This window comes from Hordeum vulgare, chromosome 4H, assembly GCF_904849725.1.
Source record: "Hordeum vulgare subsp. vulgare chromosome 4H, MorexV3_pseudomolecules_assembly, whole genome shotgun sequence".
Taxonomy (NCBI): Eukaryota; Viridiplantae; Streptophyta; class Magnoliopsida; order Poales; family Poaceae; genus Hordeum; species Hordeum vulgare.
Window position 1 is genome coordinate 16,033,545 of NC_058521.1, and position 25,052 is coordinate 16,058,596.

The 25,052-nt window shown below is 43.4% G+C and overlaps 1 protein-coding gene across 1 annotated transcript; it reads right to left on the minus strand.

The window, feature by feature from the left end:
- Positions 1 to 19,244: 19,244 nt before the first annotated feature.
- On the minus strand, positions 19,245 to 22,488 carry LOC123447407 (phytanoyl-CoA dioxygenase 1). Its single transcript, XM_045124003.1, has 9 exons — positions 22,299 to 22,488; positions 22,042 to 22,163; positions 21,750 to 21,810; positions 21,424 to 21,492; positions 20,744 to 20,862; positions 20,514 to 20,661; positions 20,273 to 20,417; positions 20,102 to 20,188; positions 19,245 to 19,499 (listed from the first exon to the last, which is right to left on the minus strand). Exons 1-9 carry the CDS (start codon positions 22,351 to 22,353, stop codon positions 19,457 to 19,459), a joined length of 849 nt encoding a protein of 282 aa, XP_044979938.1. The 5' UTR covers positions 22,354 to 22,488; the 3' UTR covers positions 19,245 to 19,456.
- Between the last annotated feature and the right edge of the window lie 2,564 nt (positions 22,489 to 25,052).

Genomic DNA, 25,052 nt, shown 5'->3' on the forward strand with positions numbered 1-25,052 from the left:
TAAATGAGAGTACATGCCCAGTGGTCCGGTGGTGGCCTTTATAGGCTAGAGGTTCTTGACAAATGACCAAGGTTATTCTTAAGAAATGATAGGTCGAAGGAGTCCATTGGCAAAAGAGATGGTCCATGATCTATGAAAACTAGTCAAAGTGAGAGTGTCTATGGCTCATGGTGAGCTGCTCCTTAGAGCATCTCCAACAGCCGCGCTTCGCGCCGCGCCCAAAAAATGTATTTACAGCGCGCGCCGGCTGGTTTAGCGCATAATGCAGCACGCGCGCCGCTGCAGCAGTGCCCAAAAATGCAGCGCGCGCATAACATTTTTTAAAAGTAGATTGCATTAAATAAAAAGGATACAAAGTTATTTTACATAGATTGCAACTAGATAGGTAGTTCGAAAACATAGATAGATAGTTCGGTGCTAGATAGTTCGAAAACAAAAAAACTAATCCTAGTCGCTCCAGTCATCTGCACCATCATCATCGTTGTTGGTGTCGTCAGAGGTTGACAGCCAGATGTCAAACCCGCCGTTGGGGCGCTGACGGACGCCGCGGTAGCCCGACACAGAACGGCGGCGCGGCGGCATGGTGGCGCGTCGGGGGCGGCGCGCTGGAGCGGTGGCGGCGCTTTGGGGCGGCGGGCGGCGGCGGCGTTGCGAGAGGCAGAGGGAGAGAGAGCGCGGAGCGGTGGCGCGAGGGAGCGGCAGCGCGCTGCCTTTCATAGGCGCGCGGGACGCGGCGCCGCAAAAATGGCGCGCGAGCTGCCGCCTTTTCGCGCTGCGCGCAAGCGGTCCCGCGCGGGCGGTTTTCCCGCCGCCGCTGGACCGCGCCAATCTGTCCCGCGCGCGGTAAAATGCATGTTTAGCGCGCGCGCCTTTTTGCGTCGTTGTTGGAGATGCTCTTATTATCCATTCAGGAATGAGCCTTGGCTAGTATGACTCTTTTATGCTTTAGCTTTTTTACGTGCTTCTTTTGTAGATCTGATTTTTTTCCTTGACTTGTTGACCATGGTGATTTGCTTGGACTTTTGTTGGCCATCTTTGTCTTGCGTTGACCAAACAGGTAGGACAAAGTGGGACCTTAGGTGTAATTATTTATTTTCCCACAACATGAGTCCTCTTGAGTCGAGTAAATTGCTCAGAATCATCATATATGTGGTTAGGATCAGGGCATCGTTTTCATCATAAAAATAACAAAAAATGGTCCGTTCTATGACATGTGAGTAACAAATTAAACTGATTCAAAACTGAGCCGTAACTAACAGCAAACTGACAAAAGGGGCTCACACTGCAGGATGACATGGCATGCACATCACCGGTGTACGTGCACTAAGCGCTGAGATGGACATGGGTCCCACGTGTCAATGACCCAACGTTATCTTCTCCCTCCACTTGCATATTGGGCATTTTATCGACAGATCGACTAGCTTCTGGGCGTCGTCCATGAGGCGCGCAAACAGGCAGCCGGAGTCCGACACCATGAGGCCGACGGATCTCAGGGCATCCCCGGGCAGCCTCCCGAAAGCCGGCGCCACCGTACTCTTCCAGCAGTGGGCACCACCGACGCCCTCATCTCCTTCGATACTTCATCTGGGTGGCACCATCGTCAGGCTTCACCGGGGTATGCCTCGTATGGTGAGCCCCGCGTAGCCACCAACCGTGTCACCGTGAAAGCTACGGTGACCTCCACCACCGGGCAGAAGGTGTCAACGCGGCGTGATCAGTGGAGCTAAGCGCCTCCAAGATCCCATCTCCAACACCCGAGCAATCAACTCGCATCGCCGCACAAGTTTCCGGTCTCGCCTGTGGCGGCGGCACTCTAAACGGTGGCCATGCCCGACGACGGCCTCATGGACAACTCCAAGGGAGCTCTCGTGCGCTCACGTCCTCGACTGGAGCTCCCGACTGCGCCCCATGTGGAAAGCCCTAACGGTGCCGCGGGTGCCGACAGGCACCTACTGTCCAATGGAAAACAGGCAGCTCGCCTCCCCTTCTCCACTCACACATTGTGCCCCCCAGGCTTCCGGAGAAGAGCATGGCTGACCCTTCAGGCACTATGAGTCTATGACACCATCACACCAGTGAACGGCGCCATGGAGTGGCCTTCGAGACGCACGGCGTCGTGTATTCCATCTCCGACGCGCCTCAGTTGGGTGGCTCCTGGATACGCTGGTGGCTCCAGCCGGGCCAAATTGAGGCCAGCTCGGGCGACCCAGGTCTTGTTGCGCTTCTTGGCATTGACCGGCGGCAGCCCCGGGTCGGGGCGTGCTCAGGCAAGGTGGACACGAGCAGTGGGAGTGCGCTCTCCGCCGTGGGAAGGGGGTCGTACCATGGTCTAACATTCCTGCTCAGTGAGAGGGGGGATGTCCACCTCAGCATGTTATTCACATGCACGTACCATGTCATCCTGATGTGCAGGCCCCTTTTGTCAGTTATACTGTTATGTAGTTGTGTACTTGTGTCTCAATTCAGTGTCATTTAACTTTCAAGAAAAAAATCAGTGTCATTTGTTACTCACTTGCTAATAAAGTGGTGATTTTCATTATTTTTGTCAAAAACGATGAGAATCCATTACCCTAGCCATATTTGTGATGATTCTTAGCAATTTACTCCCTTGAGTCGTGGTCACAAAGATTGCCATTTGTGACTTCAGGTCAATTGTGCAATATTTGTGATCTTCTCCATCTCATTTTGTAGATGGCTTGTGCATGTATGATCTTCTACTTAAAATCTTGGTATTGATGGATCACCTTTCGGTATCTTGAGGTCTTCAAATTCTTTTTTTATTTCTCTGATTTCATTCCCAGCATTAAAATGTTTTGTGGGAATCTAGGAACTTCTATTATTCTTAGGATTATGTTCATCCTAAGAAATATTCTCTTGGAATCTGGGGGCCCTTTTGCAAATTTATAGAGTCATGCATGACTTCAAAACTACTTTGCAGGAATTAACCGCCCTTCTGAAAAATTTAGGGGGTGCCCCTATTTTTCTCGACCTGCCCTTATTTTCTTTTTGACTTATAATTTTCCCCCTATTTTCCATTATTACTTAGGGCTTTTGTTATTTAAAACAATTTTCCGGAGTTTCTTGGCAATTTTTTTTAAAAATAGTGATTTTATGAATTTAAGGTGGTGGAGGGGCTCTTTCACAATTTCATTAAAAATCAAGGTCATTATTTTTATCTTCCCATATGAAAAGAAATAAAATCATTCGCGCCAAAAATAATGTGCCAAATTTAGCTTCCCACCTCAGTTGGACTAAATTGGATCGTTACGCGAACAAGTAGAGGGGGTGAGATCCGCTGATCGGACACCATCCAATGTCAATGAACCCGTCTCCTACCTTGCAAGGGCAAAGGAGCCTAGGGTTTCAGTCATCCCAACTGATGTGGCCGTCGTGCATCTCACGAGCACAAATATTGAAAGATGTACAACATCCTATTAAAGGATGGCGCAACCGGGCATGAGGTTGAGAGGTTCTCCTCGCCCTTTGATCATGGCCTTGCAGCAGCCGGGTGGCGTAGGACGGTGACGTGAGCGTAAGTGTTGCTTGTGTAGGCGTTGCAGTGTGACAGTGCATCAACAGAGAGCACACCGGTAGCGAGGCGGCGACAAATGTGGCTAAGCGATAGTGTGGCGTCGCAAAAGTGGCTAGTGCAGCGCGCGAGAGATTTATCTTGTACTTTGCGAGAACAGACATCGTCTCACCTCTCGTGCTCCTGTAACTGCATAGAGCTGTTATGGGAAGCTTCTCGGGACCGCTTTGGACCATAAAATATGTTTTTTTGTGTGTTTTTGTATCGATTTCATGTTTTTCTCCGTTTTTTGGGATTCCTTTCAATTCGCCTTTTTTCTTCATTTTTTCAGATACATGTAAAAATAATAATATAAGTTGCACACTTTTTGTATATCCGATGAATGCGATGAACATTTTTTTTATATACATGTTCTAACAATTCTCAAATATATGATGATTTTTTTATCTAAATACATGTTGACCGGTGTCAAATACACATTCAAAATTGTTTATATACAGACTGAATATTTTTAAGATACACATTCCACATTTTTCAAATACAAGTTGAACATTTTGGATATTACATGTTGATCGTTTTATAAAATGCACATTGAACATTTTTAAAATGCATGGTAAATATTTCTTAACACATACTGACTACTTTTCTCATAAATGCCTCAAACATTGTTATTAAAGTGTGCAAACATTTCCTAACTAGAAAAAAAATCATGGACATTTCATTGAATAGTACAAAAACTATCTTTTAAATTACACGGACATATGTTTTTTACAAAAAACAAATAATATATCACCAATATATTTTCACAAGGCATTGTTATTTTAAATGTGATGAACAATGTTTCGAATTGTAACATTCTACAAACTTTGCGGACAATATTTTTATTTTACAAAAAAAATGTCATGAACAGTTCTTTTTTAACATGTGAACATGTTTTAAATGTCAGGAATGTTGTTTTAAATAGTACGAGCATTTTTCTAAATGTGCGACAACAAATATTTTACACTACATGATAATCAATGCTTGATGAAATCTTTTAAAATTGAAGTTGACTTATTTTTACCATTTATATGTATTTGAAATATTTCAATATATAAAGAAAAGAAAAGGGAAAAAACGAATTGACGAACGGAAAAGATGGTGAATGAGACGAATGAAACAAGAAAACCGAACTGAGCGACCAGAATCTCCAGCGGTTGCTTCAGGTGAGTTGTACGTCCGTTTCGCTGCGGGCGAGACACCAGAATCTCCAGCGCAACAGCGCCAGGGTTATTTCTCGCCTATTACGTTTGTCTGCTGGCCTATTAAAACAGTTTTACAACCTTTCAGCGATTTTTGTATTTTGTGTATTTCTTTTAATGGGTTTTCTGGTTTTATTTTTTTAAGCTTCTATGTTAGTTTTCAATGGGTTTTATACGTAAGATTTCAACGGGTTTTATAGTTTTCGGTTTTCTGGGTTTCTTTCTCTTTTTTCCTTTTTTAATACTTAATCTCATTTTCTTCTTTCTTCAACAAATGTCTATATCTCTCATACACATTGTACATTGTTTGTACATCACGCCCATTTTATGTATAAATTTATGTTTTTTAAACACATTTTGCAAAAGAGAGAAATATTTTTCACAAATTTAAAAACAATTGTGTTCGTCAATTCTTGATTTCTGATTATATTTTGAAGCAAGAAATTTCAAATATAGATAGTGAACAACATTTTAAACACAGGAACATTTTTTTGAAATTAAAAAATAAATTTAGAAAATTCCAAACAAAAAATAGGAATAGGAAAAAATAAGAAAAAAATAAAAACGGAAAATGTAACATTTGTTGAAAAAAACATTGTTTAAAGTCCCGAATAATTTCCGAAAATATAGAAAAAAGTAAATCCCGAATATTTATCGAAGTTATGAATGTTTTTTAAAATCCAGAACATTTTTGAATTTATGAACAATGATTGAAAAACGACAATTTTCAGAAATATGGAACATTTTTCAAATAGGAATTATTTTTCTTACAAATCGAACATTTTCTTAAAAAGGAACATTTTTTGAAAATCCTGAACATTTCTCTAAGTTATGAATATATTTTGAAAAAGCAACTATTTGAAATTTAAAACATTTTTTGAAAAAGGGAAAAATTGAATTTAAAAAACAATTTCGAAAAGTCCAAAATATTTTTCGAAAATCTGGAAAATATTTAAAAACAGAAAAAGAAAAAAAGAAACAGAAAAAAAAACAGTTCAAGGAACCTTTTGAAAGTTTCCAAAACCAAAAAAAACGATTGGGAACCTCTAAAAAGTTTCCAAAACCAGCAAAAAACACCTGGAGATGTTCCACTTGAATGAGCTGGTCCAGTCAAAAGGATCGTTCGATATCCGCCTCGACACCCTGCCATAGAAGGCGGCAAATAGTTATATCCAGTAAGTATCAATGGAATAGATGATCAGCACTTTTCAAATGTATGTTTTTTAAAAAAATAGGGGTTTTCTTGAACGTTTTTTAATATGTGCTATAGAATTTACAAATACAAGATGAACATTTTTCTAATATTTGATAAAACAGTTCTTATACATTCTATAAAGAAGTTTTTGAATGGCATGAACACATTTTCTGAAACACATGAGCATTTGTTTTAAGTCACGAACATTAATTTTGAATGGTACGAAACATTATTTGGTTACACGAAGATTTTGTTACATTCTGTTAACAATTTTTTTCCAATGTCACCTATATTTTCTGGAACACGCGAAGTTTTTTTAAGTGTCAAGATTTTTTTAATGTTATCAAGATCTTTTAAAGTTGCTTGTAACACTGCACCAAGATATATTTTTTTAATGAGCGATGAACGTTTTTTAAAATTAATGTAATATTTTCCAACTTTAGAAGTATAAGTAAACTTAACAAAAAAGAAACGCTAGAGACCTATTGCTTCTCCCGTGCATGTGTGGCCCATTGTGGAGGGAGGAACTAGCTCAGGAGACCATACGAGCTCGAGTAGAAAAGTTGACACCACTAGGGAAAAGCCTAGTGGTGGCTCCGGATAAGAACCTAGCGGTAGCGCGGGCCCGTGTTACTGTTAGCACGTTGCAGCTAACTAGTTACGTGTGGCGCTAACTTTTACCACGCGCTACTGCTAATTTGCAGTAGTGCGGCTTCTTTAACCCGCACACTATTAAGTGGCTGCCAATAGGATTTGTCCTAGTAGTGTGGGCTCGTTGTTGTTCATAGCTTGATCTCCATGGGAGGGGATCTGAATTGAGGCTGGCTCGATTCCGAAATCTTGAACTTCTCCCAAAGGTCTTATGTGAAAAATTGATGTGCATGCTAGAGTGCAAGGTGTCTCTTTAACCACTCAGGATTTGCATAGGTTTCTTCAGTTGATCTGTCAGGAATAGTGAGAAGGCCTCCAGCTTTAGTCTCTCGAGTTTCAATGACATAATCAACCAATTTTTATAGTTATCATAATTCTTCACATAACATGTTCCATAGATAACCACGTTGATAGTGCAAAATACTGCCAGATCCCTTGGTAGGGGTCCAAGCGCAAATGGAAGTCACAAATCAGATATCACACAAAGTTGTTATCCAGTTTCGGGCCTCTAGAGAGGAATACCCTACATATTATTTGCTTTCATCATTCATAGAAAAGGGATACCTCGCTTTACAATGGCGCATGATGTTGCTACCGAGAGTTCTTATCTGAGAATAGATGGGAATGAGAGCGCCCTAGCCTCCCCTTATATACACGATGGAGGCTAGGGTTTACATGCGTATAGATGCGATCTCTCCTAACATTATTCTTGACTTGGAGGGCCAAAAGATCTCTCGTGCCCCCATTAGGGTCCCTTCAGTCACTGGGCCATGTGGGCCTCTATAGAAGCTCGATGCGTGGCTCCCTTAGGTGAGCCACCACCAATGTATGCACTGTCGGTATCCCCTCTCCCCCTGCAAGCGTTGTTAAGGTCGCAGGAGTGATCTTCGAGGCTCTCGGCAGGCTCTCTTTCTCCACCTTGTTTATCCTCATGAGTCTTTTCTTTGGGATCCCTGTATGGGAACCCTCATCATTGCTTCACAAGTCCCCAAACAAAAGTTATTCGTGTGACGTATGTTCCTAATTAGGTCAGGGCTTTGTTGAGAAGTCGTTTCTTGAGAGAGAGAGAGAGAGAGAGAGAGAGAGAGAGAGGGGAGGGAGAGAGGGAGGGAGAGAGAGAGAGAGAGAGATATTCTACAGGACCTCTCTCTCTCTTTTGAGACCTATTCGATGTAATATTTGCAGCATGTTTGTTGGTCCTATGAATTATGGTTTTATGATCAGATTATTCATTGAATGTAAATGAGTCTTTTCTGATATTTATTATGTGTGATTTTGTAGCTATGTATTCTTTCGGATGTAGAAGTTTTCTTTAGCCAAGTTCATGAGTACATCATGAGAGGAAATGGTGCATGGTAGTAGGTTCAATCTTCTGGTGTCCTCGTTGTGTGACAGGAGGAGTAGCAAGGCACGTATTTGAATTGTTGCTACTAAGGGTAAAATGATAGGGTTCGAACATACTATTTGGTCTTACTTTGTCTATATTATGTCAACATGCTCCAATCATTACTTTCTTTGTTATGAACTTAATACCATAGATGCATGATGGATAGCAGTCGATTCGTGGAGTAATAGTACTAGATGCGGAATTGTTTTGGTCTTCTTATCATGGACGTAATGCCTATATATTGATCATGCCATGAATATTGTCATGATTTATTTGCTTTTTTATCAATTATCCAACAGTAATTTGTTCACCCACCGCTGTTATGTTCACGAGAGAGATGCCTCTAGTAAAATCATGGCCCCTGGGCCCATTCGCTTTTTATATTTACTAAAACCCTAAAAATATCCTTGCTATAATTTATTATATTTTTATTTGTATTTATCTATCCTTCACTATCATAATTAATCTTTGCAATTAACAAGTACAAGGGGATTGACAACCCTCTTGCTTGTGTTGGGTGCAAGTATTTGTTTGTGTGTGTAGGTAATTTCTACCATTCGTTTGCGTGATCTCCTATTGGTTCCATAAAACTTGGTTCTTAATTCAGGGAGATACTTTCTGATACAATACTACATCACCCTTCCTCTCTGGCGTAAATCCCAATGCCATCACAAGTAGCAGAAGATTTTCTAGCGCCATTGCCAGGGAGATTCATCATACAAACGCGAGGTACCTGCACACACACACACACACACCTTGTTTGCTCTATTTAATTTTGCTATATTTCATGTTGACTCAATAGAATAAGAAGAAAGACATATGGATCTTCATCCACTTGCTAGTATTTTCAAACTTGGTGCATATCGTAAACCAACAATTATTAATGAAGAAGTGATGAAAGTAAATGCTATTGGGATACATTTATTGAACAAAAAGCATGATTGCAATGATGTTAATATGAATTCCATGAAAGTCAATTATGAATCTATTTATAACGGTACTTAAGGTTAATGATGATTTCATGATACTAACGGATCTCATGAAATTTTTGTTTAGTTTTGTGTTGTGAGGTTTTCAAGTTTTGGGTGAGATCACGATGGATGAAGGAATAAGGAACGGTAAGACCTTAAGCTTGGGGATGCCCAAAGGCACCCCAAGGTAGTAATCAAGAAATACCCAAACGTCTAAGCTTGGGAATGCCTCGGAAGGCATCCCCTCTTTCGTCTCTAGCCTATCGGTAATTTTACTTGGAGCTATATTTTTATTCAACACGTGACATGTTTTTTTGCTTGAAGCGTCATGTGCTATAGTTTTGTTTTATTTTGTTTGCTTTTAGTTTTCCATAGTCATTATTTGCTGGACACACCTATTATGCGACACACACATTTATCATCATTTATTTTATTTTTTTGACGTGAAAGGCAGGCGCTCTGCCCATTTCATATAGAAGGAAAAAAGGGGAAAAACAATGTACAAGAGTTACATACAAGCTTACAAACTAGCCCAAGATTTACATTATAAATCCAACAAAAATGAAACTACGAAGTGAGCGCAAATGCCCAACGCACTTGGTTCAAGTCTTCCATGACTAGATAGGCAACATCGAGCACCGAACGCGAGGCATCATTGAATATTCGCTTGTTTTGCTCCTTCCAAACATTCCAGAGTACGTAGGTAGTCGCATGACGGAACCTCATGCGAGCAGCCGCGTCACACCCTTGTGTATTAGCATTCCACCACTCCTCTAAGGTGGAGAAAATAGGTGCCGCTCCATGGGGGATAGATAACCAAGTGGTGACAATGCCCCAGACCCCACGGGAAAAAAAGCACTCCCGTGCGAGGTGCTCATTTGTTTCATATCCAGTGAGGCACAACTTGCAAACCTCGTCATGAGGCCAACCTCGGATGGCCAAACGATCTGCAGTAAGGGCCTTACGGTGCAGGAGGAGCCACATGAACAGCTTGCATTTTGGCTCAGCCTTTGTGCCCCAAACCTTCGTTGCCAAGAAAGGGATTGTGGCACCAGCAAATTGGAGCTGGTAAGCGGAGAAGGCCGAGTACTAACCCGAAGAGGAAGCAGTCCACAAAATGGTATCATCAACAACAGGGTCAAGCTGGATGTCCTGCAGCAAGGACCAAAGAGTGATATATTCTCTAATCTGTAAGGTTGTGGTAATATTCCTCAGTGATCGGATCCATCAGTTGCCCCGAAGTTCGTTCATAACCAACCCTCGCTTGCGCCTCGCAAGTAGAAAAATTGACGGCGCAATGTCTTTTGGGGCACTCCCGTCCAACCATCTGTCAAACCAAAAGCTTGCTTTGGATCCATTTCCGAGAGTGATGGTAGTTGCTGCCCTAAAAAGAGCCATGTCTTTTTCATTACAAGGTAGATCAGACCCTACCCAAGGCCTATTTGGGGCAGTCCATTTGATCCAAGGCCAACGAAGACGGAGGGCACGTCCAAATTTGTCTAAATCAAGCACACCTAGCCCTCCAAACTTCTTCGGCCTACATACCATGTCCCAGTTAACTAAGGAGTGCCCACCACATGCATGTTCACCATTGTCGCCTTTCCAAATAAAGGCCCACCTTATTTTGTCAATTTTTTTCCGGGCCCACTTGGGAAGTTGAATGACAGACATGTGAAAAATGCCAACCGCGGTGAGGACGGATTTTGCAAGAACTAGGCGTCCCGCACGAGCGAAATTTCTTCCCATCCATGGTTGGAGCTTTGCACCAATCTTGTCAATCAAGGGTTGCAACTCAGCTTTTCTGAGCTTTCGAAAGTGCAATGGGAGGCCTAGGTATGTGCAAGGAAAGGTCCCCAGCTTTGCAGGGAACTGGAGAAGGCATTCGTGAAGGTCATTGTTGTTGCATCGGATCGGGAAAATTTCAGTTGTTTCCATGTTGACAAGGAGGCCGCTAGCAGCCCCAAATACCCTCAAGATCCTGACAATAGCGCGCATCTCATCGATGTCTGGGTTTGCAAAAATGGCAGCACCATCCGCATACAAGGACATCCTATAGAGCCCGTTCTTGACTTTGATAGGCTTGAGGAGACCTATCTCAGACGCAAGCATGAAAAGCCTCTGCAAGGGGTCAATGGCAAGGATGAAGAGCATGGGGGAGAGGGGGTCCCCTTGGCGGAGGCCACGTCTGTGACGAAAAGTCTTGCCCGGCCTCCCATTCAGGAGCACTTTAGAATTTGTTGTGGCGAAGAGAGTGCAAAGCCAGTTTCTGTATATTTGACCAAATCCCAAAGCAGTGAGCACCTCCAACAGAAATGGCGAGCTCACTGAGTAAAAAGCCTTAGAAATGTCAAGCTTAATGAACAGGCCCGGGATTTTTTTCTGGTGAAGACCATGAAGAATGTTTCTGACATGAAGGAAATTTTCATGGATACAACGTCGCTTGATGAAAGCACTCTGGCTCACAGAGACTAGATCTTGTAGAAAAGGCGTCGTTCGCATGGCCAGAAGCTTTGCAAAAATCTTTGCAAAACTATGGACCAAGCTAATGGGGCGAAAGTGGTCGACCCTCACAGCCCCATCTTTCTTTGGGAGCAAGACGATGTTCGCTGAGTTAAGCAAACCCAAGCAGGAGCCGCCCATATTAGCAACATGATCAATGGCGGCGCGGATGTCACCCTTGATGACGTCCCAACATACACGAAAGAACATCCCAATGAAACCGTCAGGCCCAGGAGCCTTCTCCGTTGGCATGGAAAAATTGCGGCCTTTATCTCTTCCTCACTGAAATTCCCCTCGAGAGCCGACACATCAGAAGGAGCGTATCCAAGAGCCTCAAAATTAAGGCATGCACTACAAGGGGAATTTGTGCCCAGATGGTTTTGGAAGTGGTCTAGAATCACACGTTCCTTGTCCTCCGAAGACACGGCGACGCCGTCATCGATCTGGAGCACCTCAATGAATTTTTTTCTTCGACGACCATTGGCGCGGATGTGGAAGAGACTTGTGTTCGCATCTCCAACCCGAATCCCAATCAGCCTTGAGCGTTGACGACGTTGCATCTTGAGTATGACTGCCAACCCCTCAAAAAGACTTTTGAGTTCCACTCGCAAGGAAAACTCCTCGGCAGTGAGCGGTCGTGTCTCCATGGCAACATCAAGACGACCAATAATCTCCGACGCCACAGCCATTTGCATGTCAATGTTTCCATAGTTTTGTCGGTGCCACTTTTTGAGGGCCTTCGCAGTGCGAGACAGTTTTATATGTAGCCTACGCAATGCGTCTGTCGTGTGAATATTCTTCCACCAAGCAGAGGTGACAACATCCTTGAAGCCCTGCATTGACGGCCAGAAGGATTCAAATCTGAAGGCACGTGACTTGGGATAGTCAACTGCACCGCGAAGGAGGAGAGGGCAGTGGTCGGACGCCACGACTGGTAGGGCTCGAAGGTGTGAGGCAGGAAAAAGAACATCCCAAGCGTGGAGCAAAAGCAGCGGTCAATTTTTGTCATGATGGGGTTTTGCTGCTCATTAGACCACGTGTATCTCCTGCCCAAGAGGTTTATTTCCTTGATCTCGAGGGCATCAAGCGCCGCCTTGAAACCAACCATGAGGCGACGATTTAAGTTGGAGTTTTTTTTGTCAGAAGCCTTGTAAATCAGGTTGAAGTCGCCCAAAATAAGCCACAAGTCTCGCTGCAAGGAAGCCATTCCTTTTAGTTCGTCAATGAAAGCAGTTTTTTCATCATCTCCCTGGGGGCCATAGACCCCGGTGAGGAACCATTGCATCCCCTCCTCTTTCATTTTTATGGTAACTGTCAAAGTGTTGGCAGTAAGTGTGGGGAGCGAAATCTCGAAAAAAGACTTGCATATTTCGATGACAAGCTTTCTCAAATGCCTGAGATCTTCATGAGCAAGTAAGTTGGATGCACACCCACTTAATTTTAGTAGAGAGTTTTCATAAACTTATAGCTCTAGTGCATCCGTTGCATGGCAATCCCTCCTCCTCGCATCGACATCGATTGAAAGACATCTCCATGGTCTGACGGTCCCCTGAGTTGATGCGAGACTTTCTCTATTTTTTTCTTCCCTTATGAACCCCTACCATCATTATATTCCACCTAAAGTGTTAAGTCTATGGATCATGCTCGGGTATTGAGTGAAGTTGAAAATGCTAAAGCGCGTGAAAAAGTACGAGACAAATGCTTGGTTTGGCATCGAGGTGTTCATGATTTCTTCTTTACTCAAGGAAGGTCGAGTTATGACATTGCTTACATGATTAAATGAGTACGGATGATGTTCTTTAGCATTGTTATTTTGAAAAGTAATGGTTATTAGCTAGTATTCATCTATATTATCATTTTGATATTTACTAAGTCATTGTTTCTCAACATTCTTTCTAAAAATATTACATGATTAAGACATGTTAGGTAGCATTCAACATCAAATATTTTGTTTTTTTTATCATTTACCGACTTGAGGACGAGCGGGAATTAAGCTTGGGGATGCTCATACCTCTCCAACGTATCTTTTTTTTGTTATTTCATGCTATTATATTATCAATGTTGTAAGTTTTATATGTAATTTTATATCATTTTTGAGAACTTACCTTTTAAGTTAGTGTCCAGTGTCACTTCCTATTTTTTGCTTGTTTTTGGTTTTGCAGAAAAACCATACCAAACGAAGTCTAAACACCATGAAACAACACAGTGGTTTTGTCTCGACAAATAGGGAAGCTAGAAGCTTAGGGAGGAGGTGAGACGAGCCACGGGAGGACCACAAGCTCAGACGGAATGCCCCAGGGGGTAGGGCATGCCATCCAAGCTTATGGCCCCCTTAGGAATCCCCCTGGCCTGATTCCACTTCTATAAATTCATAAATATTCCAGAACCCTCGGAATGAGGGAAGAAACAATTTTATCACCGCTCCAACCCTTTGTTTTTCTGTGATCCCATCTGGAGGTCTCCGTTGGTATTCTGTCGGAGGGGAAATCGATCACTGAGGCCATCTTCATCAATTGTGTCGCCTTCATAATGATGTGTGTGTAGTTCCTACAGGACCTACGGGACCATAGCAGTAGCTAGATGGCTCTCTCCCTCGTTTGATCTTCAATACAACGATATATCAAAGACATATTGGATGTATTCTTTGCGGTGCGTTTGTTGGGATCCGATGAATTATGGGTTTATGATCATATTATTCATGAAAGTAACTGCGTCTATTAGGAGATTTATTATGTGTAATTATAGCTATGTGTGCTTTCTGATCTATAAGCTTTCTTTGACCAAGTTGATGAGTAGATCTTCATAAGAAGTGGTGCATAGTAGTAGGTTCAATCTTGCGGTGTCCTCACCTTCTCACAAGAGGAGCAATGAGGCACGTATTTGTATTTTTGCTACTAAGGGTAAAACGACGGGGTTCAAACATATTATTTGGTCTTACTTTGTCTCACTTAGGATTCTTTTAAATTTGTGGCAGGATGCGTTGCTCTAGATGGCACTTGTCAATATTTCTTTCAGAGCAGCCAACCAACAAATGATTATGGAAGGCCGCTATTTATAGCTTGGGGAGCAACCCTACATGATAAGACATAAATGCCTTTTGTACAAGACATTTGTGAGGATAATGATTAAATCAATGGCTCGCATTGGCATAGCAATGGTCGGAAATATATGGGCTCCCAATTTCCTCATGGTAGGAGAATCGCACTCGCAAAAACCCTAACTCCTGAATCAGACCAATTTCCTCTTCGACCAGAAGAATTGCGCCTGTGTCTGTGAAGAACTCGACTGCACTGCAAGAGATTTCTAAAGTCTTCGTTCTGAAGAAATAGATATGTGTGTGAGCATCACTTGGAAATACGTCTATGTATCACCTACACCCTCCTAATAGTACAATGTTCCCTATTGACTCAAAATAAGAAGAAAGAAACTATGAAAGCAAAGCCTTCAAGCTTCATATTCTTCACTTTAATTTCTTCATAGGGCGCACCAATTTATTCAATGTACATATACATTTTTAGGGGTCCACTTTCTTGGGAAATCAAAATCTTCAGGGACTATCTCTCATGTGTACACTCACAAAAACGTTAGTCCCACAACCCATTTGTCTTCAGTACTCCAAAACAACTACGGGGACACTAGATGGAGTGACAGGAATGTTGTTGACCCACAGTTTGACAATGATGAGTGGTATGTATGTAGTATGTTAGTAGTAGTTTAGATCGTACTATATTTAAGTTTGAATCGTTGGATGTTTAGATCGTTCCAAGTTTACAACTTTTAATGTTTGGAAGTTTGTATTGAAGTATGCAATGTGATCAAGTAGTTTGGATGTTATATTGCCATTGAATACAAACAAAAGGGTGCTTGTACCCTTCGCTCGGAAGGATACCCGGTGGCTAGGGTTTCCTGTGCTTCCTGCCGGCGACGACACCGGTTTGCCTTGTATTCTATGGCCTTAGGGCCATGAAGACACAGTGGATCCCATCCTTGATGGCGGGAGGGCTCCGTTTTTTATGTATTTTTGAGTTTTGTTAAGGTGTGTGTCATGTTCAGAGAGGTGAGTCGGCAGCAGCTATCTAGATGGCATAAAGTTCTCCCCACCCAGCCCCATCACGAGGGTGCTTCAAGCATCGCCGGAGGACGCGTGGAGGTTTGCCTCCGACAGATCTCGAAGGATTTGATCGACATTTGTCTTTGATGGATCCAAGTGGATCCGATCTTTGTTTGTCTGGTTCTTTTCTCTACACATTGGATCCTTCCGATCCACGCTTTTCCTCATTGACGGCGATTGTTGTTCTTATGCAGTGGTCATGTAGGGTCTTAGCACGACGACTTTTCAACTCTCTACAACAAGGTTTGCATGCCCCCGATGAGAGAGGGTCGATGACGACAGCGAGCCTTCAGTTCGCTCCGATGCTTGTAGTCGTTGCTATGTAATTTATACTTCTGTTGTTTTTGTACTATCTTAATCTCTCCCTAATAATAAAGCACGGATGGTTTCTGTCGTCCGTCGTGGCGGTTTTACAAAACAAACCTCCTGTTTTTGGTAAATCAACCCGCAGTCCCTTCTTAAGTGGGTCTGAGCAACCGCGTCACTGTTTCAAAAAGCCCCCTACATTTGTAAGAAATTCAATTATGGTCCTTTGTTTCATCTTATCCAGATGCTCTCTCTCCAGCCACGGCGACGTGAGGGGCGGTGCAGGAGGATTGAGGCGCGGATTCGTCGGCAGCGGGTCTCTGGCGCGCTGGCGGTTCGGCTTCGACCGACACCATCAGAGGCAGCACACAAACGTGATGGTGGGCTCGCCGTGGAGGTCAAGGGCGCGCTGGCGTCGTGGGGCGGCGTTCCGGCGAGGTAAGGACAACCGTAGGTTGGGAATGGACTGTTCCCTCCGTTTCCCGGCCGAATCCGGCTGCGGCTTGAGGTCCGTCCAGCTGGAGCTCGCGGGGCGCGGCCATGGCTCCATGGGGCAGCTCCTGAAGAAAAGAGAAAGAGAGATGGGGTGGTGAGAAGGAGGAGAGGGAGAGAGAGCAAGGGAAGGAGAGGGAGAGAGCAGCGGGGCACCGGCCTGCTGGAGGTCGGCGGCGGCGCCGGAGCTCCTGGAGGCGGCGGGGTCGGTGAGGCGCTGGGCGGCAGGCGACGCCATGGTAGTTAGAAGATCTAATCGCCAGGTTTAATGCGCTCAATGACGCCTGAACCTTCAATGTTGCACAAGCAACCAGAAGAACCCGGTATTCTGTTGCAATCCAAACACTGAAGGCATAAGAATAAATCGAAGAAGCAAATGAATTAGCTAGACATTACAGACTTGAGCGATGCAAATAGATTACAAATCGGAGTTACTGTGACAACATACGCAAGAATTCTTACAAATTCATAAGACAGATCTCGCGTTAACAAAACAAGTCCAGAGCGTATGAAGCCAATTGGAAGTGGCAGGTGCACATGTCCTCCGAATTTACTTTCATAGTTTTGCGGTTTTGAACTTCTGTTGATATATAGGAAACACAAATTAATAGCCTAATAGTGGATTCAGGGGGACATGAGTCTTTTTTCTGTTCCTGTTCATTGCTTATAAACTGTCTAGGCTTTCAAACTCTCCAGGAGCGGTGAGGATGAGAGGCACTTCATCCCCTCGTCACACAAAATGCTCGCACCATTCGGCAAAAGAGCAATGTCCTCTTGTCCAGATTGAACAAGATTACAATTCCTCGTCACGCACAATCTTGTCCAGATTCAGCAAAGGGGATTGGACAAGATTGGATTACTGTCACAATGTCCTCTTGTGTGAAACCTACGTATTTCAGTAGGCCAATCGGGTTTACGCCTCTTCTCCAGCAACCGATCTTCGTCATCTTCCTCCTTGTCCTTTTGGTGGTCTAGCGCGGAAAAGACGACATGGATCACCACATAGACTAGAACAACACCTGCCAAGGCCATGGCGTAAATGGAGGTGCTCAGGTCCCGGCAGCTCCCAGAGGCGTACGTGCCAATGAGACCAAACAGGTCGAGTATCATGGCTGCATTTGTGATGGCGGCGGCAAGAGTGGCGAGGAGTAGAACAAGGGACCGAGCCTTGTCCAGAGCTTCTTCCCTAGCAGGCTAGCACTACCGATTTAGTTCATAGCAGAGAAACAGAGTTCAGTTCAGTTGCAGAGAGGAAAGGAAGAAAGATGACATGTACGTGCTCTGTGCTCTGTACCTGACATTATCACCACTCTGCTCATTTCCATCAGCCTGTCAGGCTGGATTGGAAGATGAAGACAATGAAATTTGATGCTCAAGTGTGGTAGAAACCATGGACTAGGCTGTATGCCAGAGCGGCCAGGCCAACCAGGCACACCACGTAGATGGTCGTGACGATCTCTCTGCAGCTGTCGGCGATGTATGACTGACAAGGCCAATCGGTGCAACCACGATGCACGCGTAGAACCCAAGGACGCCACGAAACGGGCTGCACCAGGCGACCCCTGCCGCCACGGCGCGAGGCGGCCGACATTGTTCTTGACTGAACGTAGTTCCACGCTGACAGCGTTGATTCTCACGCAAAAATCTTTCATTTTCTTTCGCCTGGGAAGTTTCTATAAGGAAAAAAGTGGTTCTATTAGTATCTTTCATTTTCTTCCGCTTGGGAAGTTTCTATAGGTATTAGTACCTACAATGGTTTGTTCTCTGTTTTAGGACACACCCTGCTATACATAGGTGTTCACATGATTCATGCTATTAAATATCTACTGGATAACTCAGTTCATATATATGTTTTTTGAGAGGATAGGATGAACCGAAAAATATTCTTCAAGACCGACTGAACAGTCATCATTATCATAATGGTGTTTCTTTGATCGATATACACGATTGCTTCATGTTCTTTGTAGAGATTAAATAGGTAAAGTTCTGATGATGGTCTTCTGGTAAGTATATGACCAATCTGTGTGGAGTTTCACTCCATTTGAATGAAAGTTCATATGTTTGTCTCTCTACTAGCACTTCGATGGCAGTGCGGGGCTGAAGTAGATGTCGGAGGAGGGTGAGGGCGGAACTTTGCAAATACAAAATTCATGATCCAAATATCGACTATCTAACCCGATGCAACGCACGGGTATTTGTGCTAGTAGTTGATAAATAGATCAAAAGTTTTTCCCGTAAAAGCATTAGTTTGGATGTTTTGAATGCTTTATTTTAGGGTAGCTGTTAGAGAAGAGCATTTTTGAGTGCCCTACAAGTAGCTGTTTTTACTGCCCTATTATAAGGCAGCTGTTGTAGATGCTCTAAGAGCATCTCCAACCGTACGTCTTAAACGACCTTTCATACGTTCACGAACACACCGATCAGTGACCAGACACGAACCCTCATATTAAGGACAAATATAGGAAGGATATGAGGGCTCACGGTCACGCCCGGACAATCCGCTACATAGGACGTGACTCCAACCCGAACCTTTTTTTTTCTTTTTATTCATTCTTCTCTTTCTCTTTTTTTTCTGACCGGACATATAATGAAGAAAATGAGGAGTGTGGTTATTCAAACGAATAAATAAGGAACACGCCCGATCACTGGCCAGGCGCGCCCACGGGCGTTAAGGGGGTCATGTCCGGCTGTAGATGCTTTTACCCGTTCACCAGCATAGGAAGTACATTTCTGGAAGCTATAAACTGATGTACCTTGACAAGCCTTAGCAGACTTACGGTAGGCCATTGTTGAAATCCCAACCAGAGAAACAAAGTGTTCAATACGGCCAAGCGACAAACAAAGGGCGGCTGTGACAGATTCTGAGAAGGAAGTTGGGTTTATTTCAGGATTGCAGATACTAACTGATATGATGAGAACACAGCAGTAGGTATTTAGTATTTACAGTGTACACATGTGAAAGAGAATGAAGAAAAAACAGCATTGCTCCGCAGCCTTCCCAAATTTCACTGCGCCGTGGATAAGCAACTGGAACTGCTTGCTGGAGATATCTCGTTCATTAGCAACTGGCTGAACTAAGACACATACAGTGGTTCGGGCGCAGTTTTCCTCTGTATCCTGAGAAACAAACAAACAAAAGCATGTAAGAAACTTGGTTCCAAGACGAAACAAGTGCTTGCCACGTTCCGTGCAGACTAGGGGCTCATTTCAAGGTCATTCTCGTTCTAACCATTAATTATGAGAAAGGTGTGATAGACCCGGGTGCCTAGGCACCCTCTATGAACAGTAAAATCAAAAGAAATAGAAAACAAAATCAAAAAAATTTGAAACTTTGCAGCATCAAAGATGATCAAACTTTGTACATTTTTGCAAATTATCATGCCAAAATATCTTGTAGAGAAATATGTACAAAGAAGTTTCAGATTTTGATGCTAAAAGTGCTCAAAACTTCAAGCACTGAAATCTTTTTCGTGTGTAGAGCTCCACGAATAGTTTCTTGGCATGAAAATTTGCAAACACCTACAAAGTATCATCATCATTGATGGTGCAAAGTTTCAGAATTTTTTTGTTTTGATTTTGATTTTTTCGATTTTACTGTTCATAGAGGGTGCCTAGGCACCCGGGAGCTAAAAATCCACTCTCATTAATTATGTTATACCATCTTGAGCAAATAAAATGAACATTGCAATTGGACCATTGTCATGCCATCATGAACTAACCAGTTATCCTTGGACCATTTACATCCTTCCATGTCAACTACATGCAAGCTCAGTGCATGTCTTGAGACTGGAGAAAGGTTCTCGAAGCTGTAAAAGAAAGCTAAAGCATGTTAGTAAAAGATAAGAAAGAAAGAAACGAGGAAGCAACTGCAATATAGAAAGGAAATTCACCTCTGATGTACAAGATCACCATGAATAACAACAAAGTCACCTGATTTCATTTCCAGTGGTACAAACTCTTTCTGATCATAAAGCGGGGAGGGACGATCAAAATGAGTGCCATTTTCATCCCTGATCATTCGCCTTTTCAAACCATCTGGTACAGAACATTGCAAATGTCAAAAATAAAATAAATAGATATTCCGATAGCAACAGAACCTTTTGCGTTAAATAATTTGGTAACGAGACATGCTTTTATGTGATCCGGGAATTGCCCATAGGCAACCATTGGTTGTTGTTGCATCTTCAAGCGCAAGCCACAATCCTGTGCAGGACAGAGGCTCTGTATAAAGAAATGTATTATCCTGGTGTGGCACCACCTCGCCACCAATGCCTGGTTGCTGAAATGTGAAGAAAAAACTCAATAAAAAGGAATAAAACATGCATATCATACGAAAACAAACTAGATTCTCCAAAAGGTACCTTAAAGATGTACATAGATTGAATAACTGCAGGTCTCTTGTACCCTAAAGAAGAGAACAGGCTAGAAATATTCTCCGAGAAAGCAAACTTTTTGAACACAGGATCATGTTCATGTAGTGCTGCATAAAATACACCATGGTGAACATTACATATCTAAACAGTTAAGAAATTATGTCATCATGAAAATATGCAGGCATACAAATAAACCACCCACGCCGAGAATGTCAACTCGTATTAACAAGAAAATAAAAACTAAGAGCCTAAGATGAATTAATTAGCTCCAGATGGGGGGGGGGGGGGGAACTGAACCACGCACACTTTTGACATAACTACAGATTAGTGGAGTTAAAAATAGCAGACTTAAATGCAAGTTTGAACTTCAAATATCATTTTTCCAAATAAGAACAATGTTGTCCACTGAAATGCAACATGATTATGTATAGAACTATCAACACCAGCACCTATAAATCAGATGCATTTGTTTTTACATATACTCAATTTTATCGCTTTTTAGTGAACAGGGAATTTCCTTCTTGTTCTGCACATGGGACAACAAATTCTTGGGCCATGCAACATAAAAAGACAAATGATATCGCAAGAACCAATTGATCATACAGTTTGAAAGACAAACATGTAAAATAATTTATCTCTGAATTTGATTGCACCGTGGGCATACTAACCATGTCCAACTTTATTAATTGAAAGTTCCTTTGGCTGCCTCAAGCATCCATCATCTCCGAATGCCTTTTCTGTGGTCACAGAAACAGCAGGGCGACAAGAGAGAAAATCACCATTAAGAGCTAAGATGTAAAGCAGTAACAGAACTAGCAGCATAGTTGGCCATATGTAATGCTGTAACTTATATCTTCTTCTTTTCTAACAAATTACCTAGCAGTTCCTAGTTCAAGGAGCATCAATGATAAATGCTACAGATCGGTGATTCATAAATCCTAATTGACAAGGGTAACTCATTGCCCACAAGTCCAAGATGACAGAAATCACATACCCTCGAAGAAGAAAGATATATTCTCCGCACTCTTAAAGAAGTAGTCGTCCTTCAACTGCCGCTGATAGGAATAGGAAAACAAAATTATTCGGGAAACACTAAATCCAGATCGTGCGGCATGGCATGTAAGACTAGAGATCAAATCTATCAGATGAAATTATAAGCTAATTATCCGGAGAACTGTATATGGCAGAGTGACACACGCCTTTAAAGTTGGTGGTGGTTATCATTTGGCAAGTCAAAAGCATCCCTCTGAAGTCTGAACAAATAGGGCAAGTTCGAGACGGCATACATGATCCTTGGTGGAGAATACACTGGAGTCAGCGCCGTCGAAGCCCTGGACGAGCTCGGCCATGCGGTCCCGCATCGCCTGGACCTCCTCCGCGCTTGAGAACGACTCCAGCACCAGGAAGCCTGGGACCAACAAGAGCCGACGCAAGATTGAGATTAGGGCTTCCGCTGCTAGTTTCGAAATTGGGGGAGTCGCGCCCCGGCTGCTGGGAGACGGAGAGGTTGGGGGTAGGTGGGGTGCGACGACGACGTGCTCACCGTTGGACTCGAAGAGGCTGAGCTGCTCGGCGGTGAGGCTGCCCGCCGGCGGCATGGTGGTGGCGGCGGAGGTGGATGTACGAGTGGGACAGGGGAAGGATGGATTGAGATTGGTACGGAACTGTTTGCCGTCACGTTTTCGTTTTGCCTGGTCGATGGCGGTTTCCTGATTCGTGAAGCCACCACTAAAGTCTAAATAAACTAGAGGCAAGATAGGTGGTTCATGTTAGGAATAAGGCCTTCTTTGGAACCACAATAGATTATAATAATCTGGATTATGAAAATAGATTATATAATCTGGTTTATAAAAATAATCTAGGTGGGCATGTTTGGAGGTCGGATTATATAAACTGTAATTCAGGTTTTATATTGTACAATGACACGTTTGCCCTCTATTTTTTAGCTGCAAAGGTAATAATCTAGGTGGGCATGTTTGGAGGATGGTGGCGGTGGCAGTAGGTAATTATTTCCAAGTTTTCAAGGGTAATGGGTCATTAGTAATCCATAATCTGATTTTAGCTGGGGTAGAGTAGATTATGAGTTTTTAATAATCTAGTCATCTAGTTTTTATAAACTGTAATATAATCTGTCTTGTTTGAAGACATAATATATTATAAAAACCGGATTATATAATCTGAGTGGTTCCAAACAGGACCTTAAGCAACTTGTATATATGAGGTCATAGGCCGGTATATATACATGTACAGGTGGTGGACTATATGTAGGAAACCCCTTATATATTGGGATAAATACAAAAGGATACATGACCTATATTATAACTCTAACACCCCCCCCAAACTCATGGTGGATGAACAACACTGAGTTTGGAGAGATAAAAGTCATGTTGTGCTCTAGTCTGGGTCTTCGTCAGGAAATCCGCCAACCGTAACTCGAAAGGCACATACTGAAGAGCAATGACCTGATCCTCCACACCAGCGCGCACATAGAAAGCATCAACACCAATATGCTTGGTGAGCTCATGCTTCACAGGATCACGCGCAATGCTAATAGCACCTGTACTGTCAGATAAGAGCACAGTCGGTGTAGTGACAGAAACACCAAAATCCTGAAGTAACCACCGTAACCAAGTCACCTCTGTCGTCAAAAGAGCCATCGCTCGCAACTCAGCCTCTGCACTCGAACGGGAAACTGCATTCTGTTTCTTCGTCTTCCAGGCAATGAGAGAACCATCAAGAAAAACACAGTAAGCAGAAAGTGAACAGCGATCTGAAGGATCACTAGCCCATGTAGCATCTGAATAGGCTTGAAGCTGTAAAGAACTGGAGCGAGGAAAGAATAGATGGTGAGAGATCGCGGCCCGAAGATATCGGAGAACACGAAGGAGATGACTATAGTGAACTGATGCGGGAGCGGAGACGAGCTGACTCAGAATATGAACCGGAAAAGAGATATCCAGACGAGTGACAGCTAGATAGACAAGACTGCCAACAAGATGACGATAACGCGTCGGGTTAGGCAGGGGATCACCATCGGTAGCACGGAGGTGAACATTGAGCTCCATAGGAGTCTCAACAATGCGCTCGTCAGTAAGAGCAACACGAGCAAGAAGATCCTGGATATACTTTTTCTGGGATATAAAAAAAACCATCAGAGATAGAAGGGACTTCAATCCCAAGAAAGTAGCGAAGAGGTCCAAGATCAGACATAAGAAACTGCTCACTAAGACGGGCCTTTACAAAGGCAATATACTTGGGGTCATCCCCAATGATGATCATGTCATCAACATAGAGAAGAAGAAGAGTCCGACCACGAGGAGAAAGGTGAATAAACAATGTTGGATCATGAGCACTCACTGAAAAACCAGCGGTAGTCACCACAGAGGCAAAACGCTCAAACCAGGCACGAGGGGCTTGCTTAAGGCCATAGAGAGAGCGACGAAGACGACATACCATGCCATCAGGAACAGAATACCCAGGTGGTGGCTGCATGTACACCTCCTCACGCAGCTCACCATTAAGAAAGGCATTCTTAACATCATGCTGAGATATAGACCAGTGGCGTGCAGAGGCCACGACAAGAAGTGTACGAACAGTGGTCATATGGGCCACAGGAGCAAAAGTCTCGTTATAATCACGACCATGCTCCTGATGAAAATCACGAGCCACAAGACGAGCTTTGTGACGCTCAAGAGAAGCATCGGATCGAGTCTTAACCTTGTAAATCCACTTACAAGAGATGGGACGGACTCCGGGAGGAAGGGAAACAAGATCCCACGTACCAGTACGTTCAAGAGCAGCAATATCCTCTGCCATCGCAAACTGCCATTCAGGATGAACAATAGCCTCACGATAGGAAGTCGGCTCAAGAACAACAGCACCAACGGTGGGAAATCCAAGGCGATCAATGATACGTCTCCAACGTATCTATAATTTTTTATGGTTCCATGCTATTATCTTGTCAAACTTTGGATGTTTTGTATGCCTTTTATATCTTTTTTGGGACTAACTTATTAACTTAGTGCCAGGTGCGAGTTCTTGTTTTTGCCGTGTTTTTGACTCTTTTCAGAGGAGGATATTAAACGGTGTCCAAACGGAATAAAACTTCCGAAAAGATTTTTTCCGGAACAGAAGATACGCACGGGACTTGAGAACCAAGGCAGCGGCCACCAGGGGACCCCACAAGCCCCCTAGGTGCGGCCACGGGGGCCGCGCCTAGCAGGCTTGTGGCCCCCCTGTGGCTCGTTTGCCCTACCTCTTCCGCCTATAAATTCAGGAAAAATCCAAAACTGCGGGA

Bases quoted from the DNA above. Each gene is read 5' to 3' on its own strand.
- LOC123447407 (XM_045124003.1), bottom strand. From the start codon at position 22,353: ATGCCGCCGGCGGGCAGCCTCACCGCCGAGCAGCTCAGCCTCTTCGAG. The intron at 21,811-22,041 runs GTATGCCGTCTC...TATTCCTATCAG, and splicing joins TATTCTCCACCAAGGATCAT to CGGCAGTTGAAGGACGACTA. The intron at 20,863-21,423 runs GTTAGTATGCCC...TATTTTATGCAG, and splicing joins AATTAATAAAGTTGGACATG to CACTACATGAACATGATCCT.